General features: G+C 42.0%; 1 protein-coding gene across 1 annotated transcript; it reads left to right on the top strand.

Annotated features, from left to right (window-relative positions):
* The first annotated feature begins 325 nt into the window (after nucleotides 1-325).
* LOC311128937 (UDP-glucuronosyltransferase-like) lies at nucleotides 326-14,156 on the top strand. The gene is made up of 5 exons (XM_084161174.1): nucleotides 326-1,386; nucleotides 6,895-7,026; nucleotides 11,272-11,359; nucleotides 11,559-11,778; nucleotides 13,074-14,156. The coding sequence occupies exons 1-5, from the start codon at nucleotides 454-456 to the stop codon at nucleotides 13,357-13,359; spliced, it is 1,659 nt and encodes a 552-aa protein (XP_084017300.1). The 5' UTR covers nucleotides 326-453; the 3' UTR covers nucleotides 13,360-14,156.
* Nucleotides 14,157-14,880: the final 724 nt, after the last annotated feature.

Here is a 14,880-nt window from a genome sequence, read left to right as displayed (position 1 = left end):
AAATAGCTAATTGTTTTTACAAAGAGTTCATTTAAATGAGCGGTGCTTACTTTTCTGGTTTCAGTACTTGTTAAAAATTTGTTTAACTGTTATACTTTCGCTTAAAAAACTATTACATTATAAGTCACTAGCCAGTAGGCAGCTAATCTCGGCACCCAGAACCAACTCAGCTACTCTATATGTTAAGGCTGTCAAATTGAAATGACTAGCGAGCTAATCCTCTCCATGTCATCATTAACCTGAACCATTCAGCCTGCTGATAGACTTCAGTTCACAGGAAGGACTGACTGGGGTTATATAACAGCTTGACTGCACAGGCAGACCCAGACCTAGCAGGGAGACACACACACAGTTTAGTCTGAGGTCCAGCCCCCTCTCAGTAGCACTCAGTGCCAGACCTCAGGGAGGTAGTGTGCTTCTCACAAAACAGCTTGTGTAACTGAGCAGAGAGGCATGGGCTGGGGGAAGAGTGTTCCTGTGCTGAAGCTGGGGCAGGGTCTGAGGCCGGGCCTGAGGCTGGGGCTGGGGCCGGGGCAGGGGCTTAGGCTGGGACTGCTGATTCTGCTGTGCTGCCTTGCCCTGTGTCCAGCGCCTGTCCAGGGGGATAAGGTCCTGGTGATGCCTGTAGACGGGAGCCACTGGCTGAGCATGAAGCTGCTGGTGAAGGAGCTGGCGGCCAGGGGCCATGAGATGGTGGTGCTGATCCCTGAGACATCCATCCTCATCCAGGGCTCCGACTACTACAGGACTGAGACCTTCAGGGTCCCCTACAGCAAGGCACAGCTGGACAAGAACATCAACAAACTGAAGGACGCTGCGTTCGTCAAGGCCCCGGATGTAACCGACATATTTGTGAACGTGCAGCACCTGGTTGACTTCACCACCATGCAGGTGAAAGGCTGTGAGGGTCTGCTGTATGACGAGCCCCTGATGCAGCGACTGAGTGGAGAAATATTCCAGCTGATGCTGACCGACCCCTTCCTACCCTGTGGATCCATCATCGCTGACTCCTTCAACATCCCAGCGGTGTACTTCCTGAGGGGGATCCCCTGTGGGCTGGATGAGAGGGCTGCACAGTGCCCCACTCCCCTATCCTACGTACCACGCTTCTTCTCTGGCAACACTGACCACATGGACTTCCTAGGGAGGGTTAAGAACATGCTCATGTACAGTCTGGAGAGCTACCTGTGTACGGTAATGTTTGCCAGCTTTGACGAGCTGACCAGTAGGTACCTGGATAAGGACATGACGTACAGGGATCTGCTGGGTCACGGGGCGATCTGGCTGCTGAGGTATGACTTCTCCTTTGAGTATCCCAAACCCAGGATGCCCAACATGGTCAACATTGGAGGCATAAACTGTGGTAAAAGAGCTCCACTCCCAGTGGTGAGTCTCATAACAATATGTTTTAAAACAAACAACTTCAACTGTGCATAGCTGTGCACCCTATATCGATCCAGGTCCAGAAACCTCAAGGGATAGATTCACTGCTGTGGGGAAAAAAGGGGGAAAAAATGGGGAAAAAATTCAGCAAACTTTCAATTTGTTTACATTTACATTTTAGTCATTTAGCAGATGCTCTTATTGAGAGCGACTTACAGTTAGTGAGTGCATACATTTTCATACTGGCCCCCCGTGGGAAATGAACCCACAACCCTGGCGTTGCAAGCGCCATGCTCTATCAACTGAGCTACAGCTATCAAATTCTTCTCATACTTTCTAATTTGGGACAACATCTCTTTTCGAGATCTTGTTTTGACAGACAAACTACATTCTCCTCTGAAGCTCTTCCTCTAATGTTGTTAAAGAGTCAGTTGGAAATGATGAAGACAATTACATTGATGGAAGCCACAATCTACAGTTGAAGTTGGAAGATTACATACACCTTAGCTAAATACATTTAAACTCAGTTTTTCACAATTCCTGACATTTAATCAAAGTAAACATTCCCTGTCTTAGGTCAGCTAGGATCACAACTTTTTTTTAAGAATGTGAAATGTCAGAATAATACTAGAGAGAATGATTTATTTCAGTTTTTATTTCTTTCATCACATTCCCAGTGGGTCAGAAGTTGGGTGAATTTTGGCCCATTCCTCCTGACAGAGCTGGTGTAACTGAGTCAGGTTTGTAGGCCTCCTTGCTCGCACACGCTTTTTCAGTTCTGCCCACAAACTTTCTATAGGATTGAGGTCAGGGCTTTGTGATGGCCACTCCAATACCTTGACTTTGTTGTCCTTAAGCCATTTTGCCACAACTTTGGAAGTATGCTTGGGGTCATTGTCCATTTGGAAGACCCATCTGCGATCAACCTTTAACTTCCTGACTAATGTCTTGAGATGTTGCTTCAATATATCCACATAATTTTCCTTCCTCATGATGCCATTTATTTTGTGAAGTGCACCAGTCCCTCCTACAGCAAAGCACCCCCACAGCATGATGCCGCCACCCCCGTACTTCACGGTTGGGATGATGTTCTTTAGCTTGCAAGTTCCCCCCCTTTTTCCTCCAAACATAACGATGGTCATTATGGCCAAACAGTTCTATTTTTGTTTCATCAGACCAGAGGACATTCCTCCAAAAAGTACGATCTTTGTCCCCATGTGCAGTTGCAAACAGGCTTTTTTATGGCGGTTTTGGAGCAGTGGCTTCTTCCTTGCTGAGCGGCCTTTCAGGTTATGTCGATATAGGACTCGTTTTACTGTGGATATAGATACTTTTGTACCTGTTTCCGCTAGCATCTTCACAAGGTCCTTTGCTGTTGTTCTGGGATTGATTTGCACTTTTCGCACCAAAGTCCTTTCATCTCTAGGAGACAGAACGCGTCTCCTTCCTGAGCGGTATGACGGCTGTGTGGTCCCATGGTGTTTATACTTGTGTACTATTGTTTGTACAGATAAATGTGGTACCTGCAGGCATTTGGAAATTGCTCCCAAGGATGAACCAGACTTCTGATTTCTTTTGATTTTCCCATGATGTCAAGCAAAGAGGCATTGAGTTTGAAGGTAGGCCTTGAGATACATCCACAGGTACTCCTCCAATTGACTCAAATTATGTCAATTAGCCTATCAGAAGCTTCTAAAGCCATGACATCATTTTCTGGAATTTTCCTAGCTGTTTAAAAGCACAGTCAACTTAGTGTATGTAAACTTCTGACCCACTGGAATTGTGATACAGTGAATTATAACTGAAATAATCTGTCTGTAAACAATTGTTGGAAAAATTACTTGTGTCATGCACAAAGTAGATGTCCTAACCGACTTGCCAAAACTATAGTTTGTTAACAATACATTTGTGGAGTGGTTGAAAAACGAGTTTTAATGACTCCAACCTAAGTGTATGTAAACTTCCGACTTCAACTGTATCTGCAATATTATATAAATAATAATAATAATAAAAACATTCAAATAGAGTTTCTGAAAACAGTTCTAGTTCAATTGAGATGTTTGTTTCCTGACCACATCTTTCAGCTTGGGGAAGGCAAAAAGGACAGGGCAGATGTGCAGAGAAAGTTAAAGTGTGGTTCTTCATATTTTGTATAAAGAGAAGTATTGTTCAACATTCACTTTGGGAGAGTGTCCCTCTCTGTACTACCCTCCATTCTCTCTCTTTTCTAAACAATGTGTTCAGCCAGTGAAACCTGAGCCAGGAATAGCATTTAGGTGTCCCAAATGGTGCCCTATTCCTTATACAGTGAACTACTTTTGACCAGAGCCCTATGGGCCCTGGTCAAAAGTAGTTCACTAAATGGGGAATAGGGTGTCATTTAGGACAGACCACAGTTCTTTCCTCCTGGAATGTGGCCACTATAATCTAACAGAGGAACTGAGGCGCCCTTCTAGTTCCAACCCTACAAACCAAAGGAAGGGAAACCACTCTGCAGGGATTGTTCTGTGGGGTTAGGGTTGGGGTTAGCTGTGATTGTTATATGGTTTATTATGCCTTTATCTTCTATGAATACAGGGTGTGTTATCAAATCATGGTATCCTTTCACAACTTCACCCTCCCTCCTTCAGTCAATGTTTTGCTAACTAGACGAAAGAGTGTTCTATCACTGATGTGTGGAAGTTAAATACATTTTTTAATGTGAATTAAATCATTTGATGCCTTGTCTGTTTATATTGTCCAATGTGAAATGTTGATGACCACTATGAGGTAAGGTTTCACACAGCAGTTGCTGTTTGTGTTTTCTGCCTGTATGTACAGTGAGGGAAAAAAGTATTTGATCCCCTGCTGATTTTGTACGTTTGCCCACTGACAAAGACATGATCAGTCTATCATTTTAATGGTAGGTTTATTTGAACAGTGAGAGACAGAATAACAACAACAAAATCCAGAAAAACGCATCTCAAAAATGTTATAAATTGATTTGCATTTTAATGAGGGAAATAAGTATTTGACCCCCTCTCAATGAGAAAGATTTCTGGCTCCCAGGTGTCTTTTATACAGGTAACGAGCTGAGATTAGGAGCACACTCTTAAAGGGAGTGCTCCTAATCTCAGTTTGTTACCTGTATAAAAGACACCTGTCCACAGAAGCAATCAATCAATCAAATTCCAAACTCTCCTCCATGGCCAAGACCAAAGAGCTCTCCAAGGATGTCAGGGACAAGATTGTAGACCTACACAAGGCAGGAATGGGCTACAAGACCATCGCCAAGCAGCTTGGTGAGAAGATGACAACAGTTGGTGCGATTATTCTCAAATGGAAGAAACACAAAATAACTGTCAATCTCCCACGGCCTGGGGCTCCATGCAAGATCTCACCTCGTGGAGTTGCAATGATCATGAGAACGGTGAGGAATCAGCCCAGAACTACACGGGAGGATCTTGTCAATGATCTCAAGGCAGCTGGGACCATAGTCACCAAGACAACAATTGGTAACACACTATGCCGTGAAGGACTGAAATCCTGCAGCGCCCGCAAGGTCCCCCTGCTCAAGAAAGCACATATACAGGCCCGTCTGAAGTTTGCCAATGAACATCTGAATGATTCAGAGGAGAACTGGGTGAAAGTGTTGTGGTCAGATGAGACCAAAATGGAGCTCTTTGGCATCAACTCAACTCGCCATGTTTGGAGGAGGAGGAATGCTGCCTATGACCCCAAGAACACCATCCCCACCGTCAAACATGGAGGTGGAAACATTATGCCTTGGGGGTGTTTTTCTGCTAAGGGGACAGGACAACTTCACCGCATCAAAGGGACGATGGACGGGGCCATGTACCGTCAAATCTTGGGTGAGAACTTCCTTCCCTCAGCCAGGGCATTGAAAATGGGTTGTGGATGGGTATTCTAGCATGACAATGACCCAAAACACATGGCCAAGGCAACAAAGGAGTGGCTCAAGAAGAAGCACATTAAGGTCCTGGAGTGGCCTAGCCAGTCTCCAGACCTTAATCCCATAGAAAATCTGTGGAGGGAGCTGAAGGTTCGAGTTGCCAAACATCAGCCTCGAAACCTTAATGACTTGGAGAAGATCTGCAAAGAGGAGTGGGACAGAATCCCTCCTGAGATGTGTGCAAACCTGGTGGCCAACTACAAGAAACGTCTGACCTCTGTGATTGCCAACAAGGGTTTTGCCACCAAGTACTAAGTCATGTTTTGCAGAAGGGTCAAATACTTATTTCCCTTATTAAAATGCAAATCAATATATAACATTTTTGACATGCGTTTTCTGGATGTTTTTGTTGTTATTCTGTCTCTCACTGTTCAAATAAACCTACCATTAAAATTATAGACTGATCATGTCTTTGTCAGTGGGCAAACGTATAAAATCAGCAGGGGATCAAATACTTTTTTCCCTCACTGTACATACAATTCCATTGCATAGTGAAAGACCACAATTCATTGTGTGTTTGGTTCATCGTGTGTGTGGTTCTGCGGATATTTCAGAGAAGGGTCTACTTGCAATAACTGTGATATATGGTTGTTTTTTTCCTACTAAACTAAGTTGAATGCACTGACTGTAAGTCACTCTGGATAAGAGCGTATACTAGATGACTAAAATGTATACTGAACAAAAATATAAACGCAACGTGTAAAGTGTTGATCCCATGTTTCATGAGCTAAAATAAAAAATCTCAGAAATGTTCTATACGCAAAGAAATAAAAATGTTCTCTCAAATGTTGTGCACAAATTTGTTTACATCCCTGTTAGTGAGCATTTCTCATTTGCCAAGATAATCCATCCACCTGACAAGTGTGGCATATCAAGAAGATGATTAAACAGCATAATCATTACACAGGTGCACCTTGTGCTGGGGACAATAAAAGGCCACTCTAAAATGTGCAGTTTTGTCACACAGCACAATGCCACAGATGTCTCAAGTTTTGACGGAGCGTGCAATTGGCATGCTGACTGCAGGAATGTCCACCAGAGCTGTTGCAAGATAATTAAATGTTAATTTCTCTACCATAAGCCGCCTCCAACGTTGTTTTAGAGAATTTGGCAATACATCGAACTGGCCTCACAACCGCAGACCATGTGTATGGTGTTGTGTGGTTGAGCGGTTTTCTGCCAGCCCAGGACCTCCACAACCGGCTTCTTCACCTGCGGGATCATCTGAGACCAGCCACCCGGACAGCTGATGAAACTTAGGAGAATTTCTGTCTGTAATAAAGCCCTTTTGTGGGGAAAAACTCATTCTGATTGGCTGGGCCTAGCTCTCAAGTGGGTGGGCCTATGCCCTCCCAGGCCCACCCATGCTCCCAGGCCCACCCATGGCTGCGCCCCTGCCCAGTAATGTGAAATCCATAGATTAGAGCCTAATGAATTTATTTCAATTGACTGATTTCCTTATAAAATCGTTGAAATTGTTGCATGTTGCATTTATATTTTTGTTCAGTATAAATGTAAAAAAGTTTTTGTTAACTAACCCTTCCCCCGTACCTCAACAGGACCTGCAGGAGTTTGTGGATGAGTCAGGAGAGGATGGCTTCGTGGTCTTTACCCTGGGCTCTATGGTCTCTCAGATGCCGGAGGAGAAAGCCAAGCAGTTCTTTGATGCCTTCAGCAGGATCCCTCAGAGGGTAAGGACACCTCGAACACGTCCCAAATGGCAACCCTATTCCATATATTGCACTATTTTTGACCACAGCTGGTCAAAAGTAGTGCACTATATAGGGAATAAGGTGTCATTTGGAACGCAAACCCTCATCTGTCTATTACATCATGTTTCCCACAGTTAACCCTTTCTGACCAACACAATCTTTAAGTATACAGTCTCTACGTCTTCTATAGACATCAACAACTGACAACATATTTTCTAAGAGTCTATTTTCTAAGAGTTAGATTGACCCGTGCGTCAATCTAAGTAACATAATAAAAAAATCCCCATAAAAATCAGTCAGTTTAAGCTAGAGTTATCCATTTTTTTCCATGGGCTGCGCCTCAAGCCACCGCATCCGTCTATGTCGGCCTTCCGTATCTGCGTGGAAGGTGGCCGAGCTACAGCAGTGTTTGTCAGACCATGAGACATCCCGAAAATCTGCCTTCTCGTGAAAAAGTCTGTAGCGTCCGAACGGTTTGTCCTAGAAACTATTATGTGTCACGGGACCCCACAAGTGTTACAGGACTTGTCTGAAGATAACCTATACAAATGAATGGAAGTATGGAGGTAGTTTTGTGCCAACAGAAATAAGGGGTTAAATATGTGTTAAAAAAACACACAATTATTTCGTGAGCTTTCTGACATCTCCTAGATATAGCACAGACACTTCAAAACCTTATTCCTTATGATTTCTTTTTTTACTGTCTTTTTTGCCATTTATGAATGTGTTATTCAATGCGTTTCTATGGGCTATAGTAGTAAAGGCCAAATTCAATATTTTATCAAATACATTTTTTATATATTTTTGTAATACCTAAAGGGGTCCTAAAATTCAAAATCAAATAACTAAATGATCCATGGTATGACCATCTTAAAACAATTCCATATGTTATCTTAGTTGAGATGTCAGTTTGTAGTAGCACAGCACTATGCGTGTTAAGCATATAGGCAGGGTTGGGGAGTAACAGATTACATGTAATCCGTTACATGTAACAGATTACAAAAACATGTAACTGTAATCTGTTACGTTACCAGCAAAAAAATAATAATCAGATTACAGATACTTTCGAAAAACTAGATGATTACTTCTATGATTACTTTTCTATTATTTTAAACTGCCTATCATTGTTTTTGCGACCTGTGGACAGCCAGTGAATAATGCGCTCTTGCAACAGCTGCATAGGACAGATCCCAGCCTATGGAATAAAAGTTTGAGGGAGTTCCTCCCTTCTAAACCCCTCAGTGGTATTGTCCTCCATACTGTCAAAAACAAGTTTAATTTAAGAAGACCACGAGTGGGGCTTTTGTTGCTCAATCTCATTAGTGCTGATTTAAAAAATGTTTTCCATAGGCTGGACACATGCTCAAACTCGCACACTTTTGCTAGACTTAAACAGCTTATCAAGATATCAAAGTGTCACCAACAAAAACGTAAACAATAGGCCAATAGTAAATGCAGCATATGGCATTAGCACTTTTTGGTACACTCTTAGAAAAAAAAGGTGCTATCTAGAACCTAAAAGGGTTCTTCAGCTGTCCTCATAGGAGAACCCTTTGAAGAACCCTTTTTGGTTCCAGGTAGAACCCTTTTGGGTTCAATGTAGAACCCTTTCCACAGAGGGTTCTATATGGAACCCAAAAAGGGTTCTACCTGGAACCAAAAAGAGTTTCCTATGGGGACAGCCGAAGAACCCTTTTGGAACCCTTTTTCTAAGAGTGTAGTGCTCAAGCATGCCATTCCATGAGAGCAGCATAAACATCAAAGTAGGCTAATAAGTCCTTAGTTTTTGGGTTATGCTTAAGTAAAACAATTTGGCTAATCTATATTTCCAATTCCGATTCTTGAAGATCAAGGGGTATTAAATTAATTGGAATGATTGGAAATCTGACAGACTTTGGTTTTTAATGTAAAGAAAGTGTTTGTCCTCAGGCCTGGAGGGAAGCCAAAGTCATACAAATACAATGCTATTTATCCATAAACAAATTAACAACAGACTTTCAGCATACTTATAGAGAAGGGCACTCAACATATACTGCACTGACACAATTGACCGATAATTGGTTGAAATAAATTGACAATAAGAAGATTGTGGGAGCTGTACTGTTATATTTCTGCCTGTGTTTCCATGTATGCTGATGATTCAACCCTATACGCAACCCTAAACAAAGAGTTGCAGTCAGTTTTAGAATGGGTGGCCAGTACTAAACTGGTCCTGAACATCTCTAAAACTAAGACCATTGTATTTGGTATAAGTCATTCTCTAAGTTCTAGACCTCAGCTGAATCGGTTGAACAAGTTGAGAAGACTAAATTACTTGGTGTTACCGTAGATTCTAAACTGTCATGGTCAAAAAATATTGAATGGCTGTAAGTCTGTCCGTGATAAAGAGATGCTCTGCTTTTTTGACACCACACTCCACAAAGCAAGTCCTGCAGGCTCTAGTTTTATCTTATCTTGATTATTGTCCAGTCGTGTGGTCAAGTGCCGCAAAGGACCTAGTTAAGCTGCAGTTGGCCCAGAACAGAGCGGCACGTTTTGCTCTTCATTGTAATCAAAGGGCTAATATCAATACTATACATGCCAGTTTCTCTTGGCTAAGAGTTGAGGAAAGACTGACTGTGTCACATTAATTCCAACTTGTTTGCATAGTCAACTTACATACAGCACTGGGTCTTTACACAGTCCCCAGGTCCAGAACAAATTCAAGGAAACATACAGTATTATACAGAGCCATGATTGCATGGAACTCCCTTCCATGTCATATGAACAGCAAACCTGGTTTCAAAAAACAAATAAAGCAACACCTCACGGCACAACGCCTCTCCCCCATATTACCTACTTGTTGTGTGTATGTACTGTGATAACTGATAGATGCACACACACGCACACTACATGTTCATGTTTTTAAATATATGTAAATTGTAAAGTATTTTGTCTGTAATGTCTTTTTCGTTGTGTGTCGGACCCCAGTAAGACTAGCTGTCGCCATTGGCGTCGGCTAATGAAAATCCTAATAAAACAAAATCAAATATAGCCTAATCATATAATTATCTGTAGTAGAAAACAATGGGTTAGAAGAAGCCTACATAACCAACCCATAAAGTACAATGCAAGATCCATTTATGGCCATCTATGTAAACTCTAACAGGCGGTGTAAGAGGAAGGCCCTAACAATAGACTCCAGCCACCCTAGTCATAGACTGTTCTCTCTGCTACCGCACGGCAAGCGGTACTGGAGCGCCAAGACTAGGTCCAAAAGGCTTCTTAACAGCTTCTACCCCCAAGCCATAAGACTCCTGAACAGCTAATCATGGCTACCCGGACTATTTGCATTGTCTCCCCCACCCCACCCCCTCTTTTATGCTGCTGCTACTCTCTGTTTATTATCTATGCATAGGCACTTTAACTCTACCCACATGTACATATTACCTCGACTAACCTGTGCCCCCGCACATTGACTCTGTACCGGTACCCCCTGTATATAGCCTCCCTACTGTTAGTTTATTTTACTGCTGCTCTTTAATTATTTTTTATTTTTATTTTTTAGTTATCTATTTGTTACTTAACACTTATTTTTCTTAAAACTGCATTGTTGGTTAAGGGCTTATAAGTAAGCATTTCACTGTAAGGTCTACACCTGTTGTATTCGGCGCATGTGGCAAATAACATTTGATTTGATTTATCCTGCAATAGATGTCATTCAATTGGTAATATTCATTTTTGTCTTCTAATGCCTCTTAAGGGAAAGTAATCTAAAAGTAACTGAAAGTAATTAGATTACGTTACTGAGTTTGGGTAATCTAAAGGTTACATTACTGATTACAATTTTGGACAGGTAACTAGTAACTGTAATGGATTACATTTAGAAAGTAACCTACCCAACCCTGCATATAGGCCTAATCTCCAATCCACCATTAATCTAATCTAGAACAAGTCCTTTGTCCCCTGTTTGTACTTAACTCTGAGGAATGCTGTAATTACATGGAGTTTCAATGGCATTTGCATATTCTCCATTCTTCATATACTACATCAAGGGTTATGGCAAACTGCTGTTCTATGTTGTTCAGTTTGTGTGGAGATACACTGGAGCTATGCCTTAAAACTCTCCAGACACACATTTATATCCCACTACAAACTGGTGTACCTTCACCACTATATCCAGAATTGACAGATGATTCTATATGACTTGATTAGCTAAGTAAGCTGTTATTCTCTGTGTTTCAGGTGGTGTGGCGGTACACAGGAGTGGTGCCTGAGAATGCTCCAGACAACGTCAGATTGATGAAGTGGCTTCCTCAGAATGATCTGCTGGGTTGGTTTAGTCTCTCATCATCAGAGATAATGTTACAATGATATAGTTCTAATGAAAATCACCTGGGTTACAGAAGTTACAGAGCGGTACTCTTCTCAGTAAACACAACATGCTACTGTTGCTGCCATTGTGCAAGTGAAACAATGCATCTTCTTCTTCTTCATGGTGAATGTTCTATGTTCTATGTTCAATGTTCTAGGCCACCCCAAAGTCAAGGCCTTCATCACCCACGGAGGAACCCACGGTCTCTACGAGGGGATCTGTAACAGTGTTCCCATGGTGATGCTGCCATTGTTCGGTGACCAGGGTGACAACATACACCGCATGGCAGTGAGGGGTGTCGGGGAGGTGCTCAATATGTTCGATGTCACCTCAGACAAACTGGTGGAGGCCCTCAACAAGGTCATCAACGACAAGAGGTCAGACATCATGCTAATGTAATACAAGGAAGTATACTGAACAAAAATATAAAAGCAACAATTTCAAAGATTTTACTGAGTTACAGTTCATATGAGGAAATCAGTCAATTGAAATAAATAAATTAGGCCCTAATCTATGGATTTCACATGACTGGGAATACAGATATGCATCTGCTGGTCACAGTTACCTTTAAAAACAATGGGCCTCACAATGGGCCTCAGGACCTCGTCACTGTATTTTTGTGCATTCAAATTGCCAATCGATAAAATGCAATTGTGTTCGTTGCCCATAGGTTATGCCTGCCCATAGCATAACCCCACCGCCACCATGGGGCACTCTGTTCACAACATTGACATCAGCAAACCGCTCACCCACACAACACCATACACATGGTCTGCGGTTGTGAGGCCAGTTGGACGTACTGCCAAATTCTCTAAAATAACGTTGGAGGCGGCGTATGGTAGAGAAATGAACATTAAATTATATTGCAACAGCTCTGGTGGACATTCCTGCAGTCAGCATGCCAATTCACGCTCCCTCAAAACTTGAGACATCTGTGTGACAAAACTGCACATTTTAGAGTGCCTTTTATTGTCCCCAGCACAAGGTGCACCTGTGTAATGATCATGCGGTTTAATCAGCTTCTTGATATGCCACACCTGTCAGGTGGATGGATTATCTTGCCAAAGGAGAAATGTTCACTAACAGGGATGTAAACAAATTTGTGCACACATTTTGAGAGAAATAAGCTTTTTGTGCATATGGAACATGTTGCGTTTATATTTTTGTTCAGTATAATGATGTTACAAGGACATGTTATACACTGAATATACAAAACATTAACCTCTTAAATGTAACTACATGTAATTTAAAATAGAAAATACGTAATCCCCGAAAGTAATAAACAATAACTAGTAATGCTGCATACTGGAAGATAGGTTAAAATCTCACCTTTTTGGTATAAATAGTTATAAATTGCTGAGGTGTAGACACTTTTTAGGACACAAGCTCAAATAAACAGTACAAATATGATAAAAATATAGCAGTGCAAACAGTACAGGGACCAAATCCTAACTTGAGATCTACATGCACATATTGAGTTTCAGTGCAAATATAATATTGTCAAAAATGCATGATTTACATGAAAGTCTGAGTTCCTCATTAGAATTCAGCCCCAGGTGAATATTGCACTGTGTAGTGTGACATACTGCTTCCTTGACTTATACTGTATTAGCAGTCATGAGTTGGCTATGAGGAGATTGTAAACACTGTTGCATCTGTCCTTCCTCCCCAGTTACAAGGAGAAGATGCTGAAGCTGTCAGCGGTGCATAAGGACCGTCCCATCGAGCCCCTGGACCTGGCTGTGTTCTGGGTGGAGTTTGTGATGCGCCACAGCGGAGCAGAACACCTGAGACCCGCCGCTCACGACCTCAACTGGATCCAGTACCACAGTCTGGATGTGTTCACTCTGCTACTCACTATAGTTCTCATTGTTGTCATGGTCACCATTAAATGCTGCAAAGTCTGCTTCCACAAGTGCTGTGGAACGAAGAGGACTATGAAGAGGAAGAGTGAGTGAATGTCCTTCCTGTGGCCTAAACCGGGATTCAATCTGAGGCTCATTGTAGAGCGCTGTCGGCAATAATGTGCCTTGTAAAGGCAAGGTCCTGCGTTTTGCTGAGATCGCATTCACGGTAAACGCTGCAGATGTCGGCTCAATCAGAAAGTACCTTCAAATGTCAAGCGCGCTACAATGCGCCATGGATTGAATCCCAGCCCAAGCCATCAGGCGCTAGAGTCCAGGGTAACTATACTGCCCCCTCTAGGCCCTGTGTATATCAGGGAGTGAATAGGCTACTGTAGGTTGAAGGAAAGGAATGCCTGACAGAGATTTGCCATTTTGATGTTGGTTTGATTTGATATCTCAGGATAATGTCAAAGTAACTTCATGCATCTGTTGTCAATAAGGCCTGATGCATGCCACCAGCAAGACAGTCTCATTCCACCACAGGGGGTTGGTGGCACCTTAACTGGTGGTATTGGCTGGAGCGGTATGTGTGGAATGGTATCAAATACACTAAATACATGGTTTCCATGTGTTTGAAGCCATTTCATTCGCTCCATTACAGCCATTATTATGAGGCATCCTCCCCTCAGCAGCCTCCTGTGTATTCCACAGTCAGCCACTGTGCCTTTGGTGTGACTCCAGAACTGTTGGCCTGTCTAGTTAAGCATGTGTGATGCTAATTCAAGATCCTGTTTAGTAAAAAGCATGAGCTGACGCACACCCACATTTTTTTGTAGAGATGCTAACCAACAAAGATTAAACTCTATAAAAATAAAGAAAGTCGCACAGTCAGAGGTGCCAAAACTTTGGTTATTAGGTTTACTTATTAAATTGTTTGGAGTATATATTTTATACAATTCAAGATCCTGTTAACACAACCAATATAGTGACCAGAGAGAATTTGTCTTAGTCTTTGAAAGGCATTTTTCGACAGTAACAAGCTCTTAACTGGATTTTAATTTGATAATTTTCTCACAGCAGGAAAATAATCCTGCAGCAACAGGACATTTGAATTATTGTATGGATTATATTTAATTAATATTTTTTGTAAGGGTTGATACATTCTTTGTTAGGGCATATCAAGTCTGACATTTTAAAGTGGAAATTACAAACTTTAGAAGCCTTTTTAAACCTCAAATATCCTGCAACAACAGGGTGATAAAATTAAGATCTTTTACTTGTATACATTCAGAGAAGTAGGCCAACTGTCGCAGCAATAGTCGTGTTCACAACTGAAGAGTATAGCCTATGTCTGCCTTTCAGTGAGCAGGATGTTGGTGAAGTATACCCATACCAATGAAAAGGCTTATTCTAACTTACTGTATTCGCTGATGTAACTACATGAAGTTCATGACAATCCGCTGAAATGCCGTACTGTGCTTTTCTCCTGCAGGAACATTCAGAACTCACACACACATGCACACACACAAACATCAGCACGGACTATAGCTTAATTGGATATTGTTGTATGTGTAACCAATAGCTTAGTTAGCTATGCAAAGTGACAGATAGGTAACCATTTACAGTAACTGC

The sequence above is a fragment of the Coregonus lavaretus genome (assembly GCF_964263955.1).
Source record: "Coregonus lavaretus genome assembly, chromosome: 5".
NCBI lineage: Eukaryota > Metazoa > Chordata > Actinopteri > Salmoniformes > Salmonidae > Coregonus > Coregonus lavaretus.
The sequence above is the reverse complement of the archived record's forward strand: the minus strand, read 5'-3'. Positions and strand labels throughout refer to the sequence as shown.

Coding starts and splice junctions, on each gene's coding strand:
- LOC311128937 (XM_084161174.1), top strand. CDS start 454: ATGGGCTGGGGGAAGAGTGTTCCTGTGCTGAAGCTGGGGCAGGGTCTG. Junction 11,360..11,558: donor TCCTCAGAATGATCTGCTGG/GTTGGTTTAGTC, acceptor TCAATGTTCTAG/GCCACCCCAAAGTCAAGGCC. Junction 11,779..13,073: donor AAGGTCATCAACGACAAGAG/GTCAGACATCAT, acceptor CTTCCTCCCCAG/TTACAAGGAGAAGATGCTGA.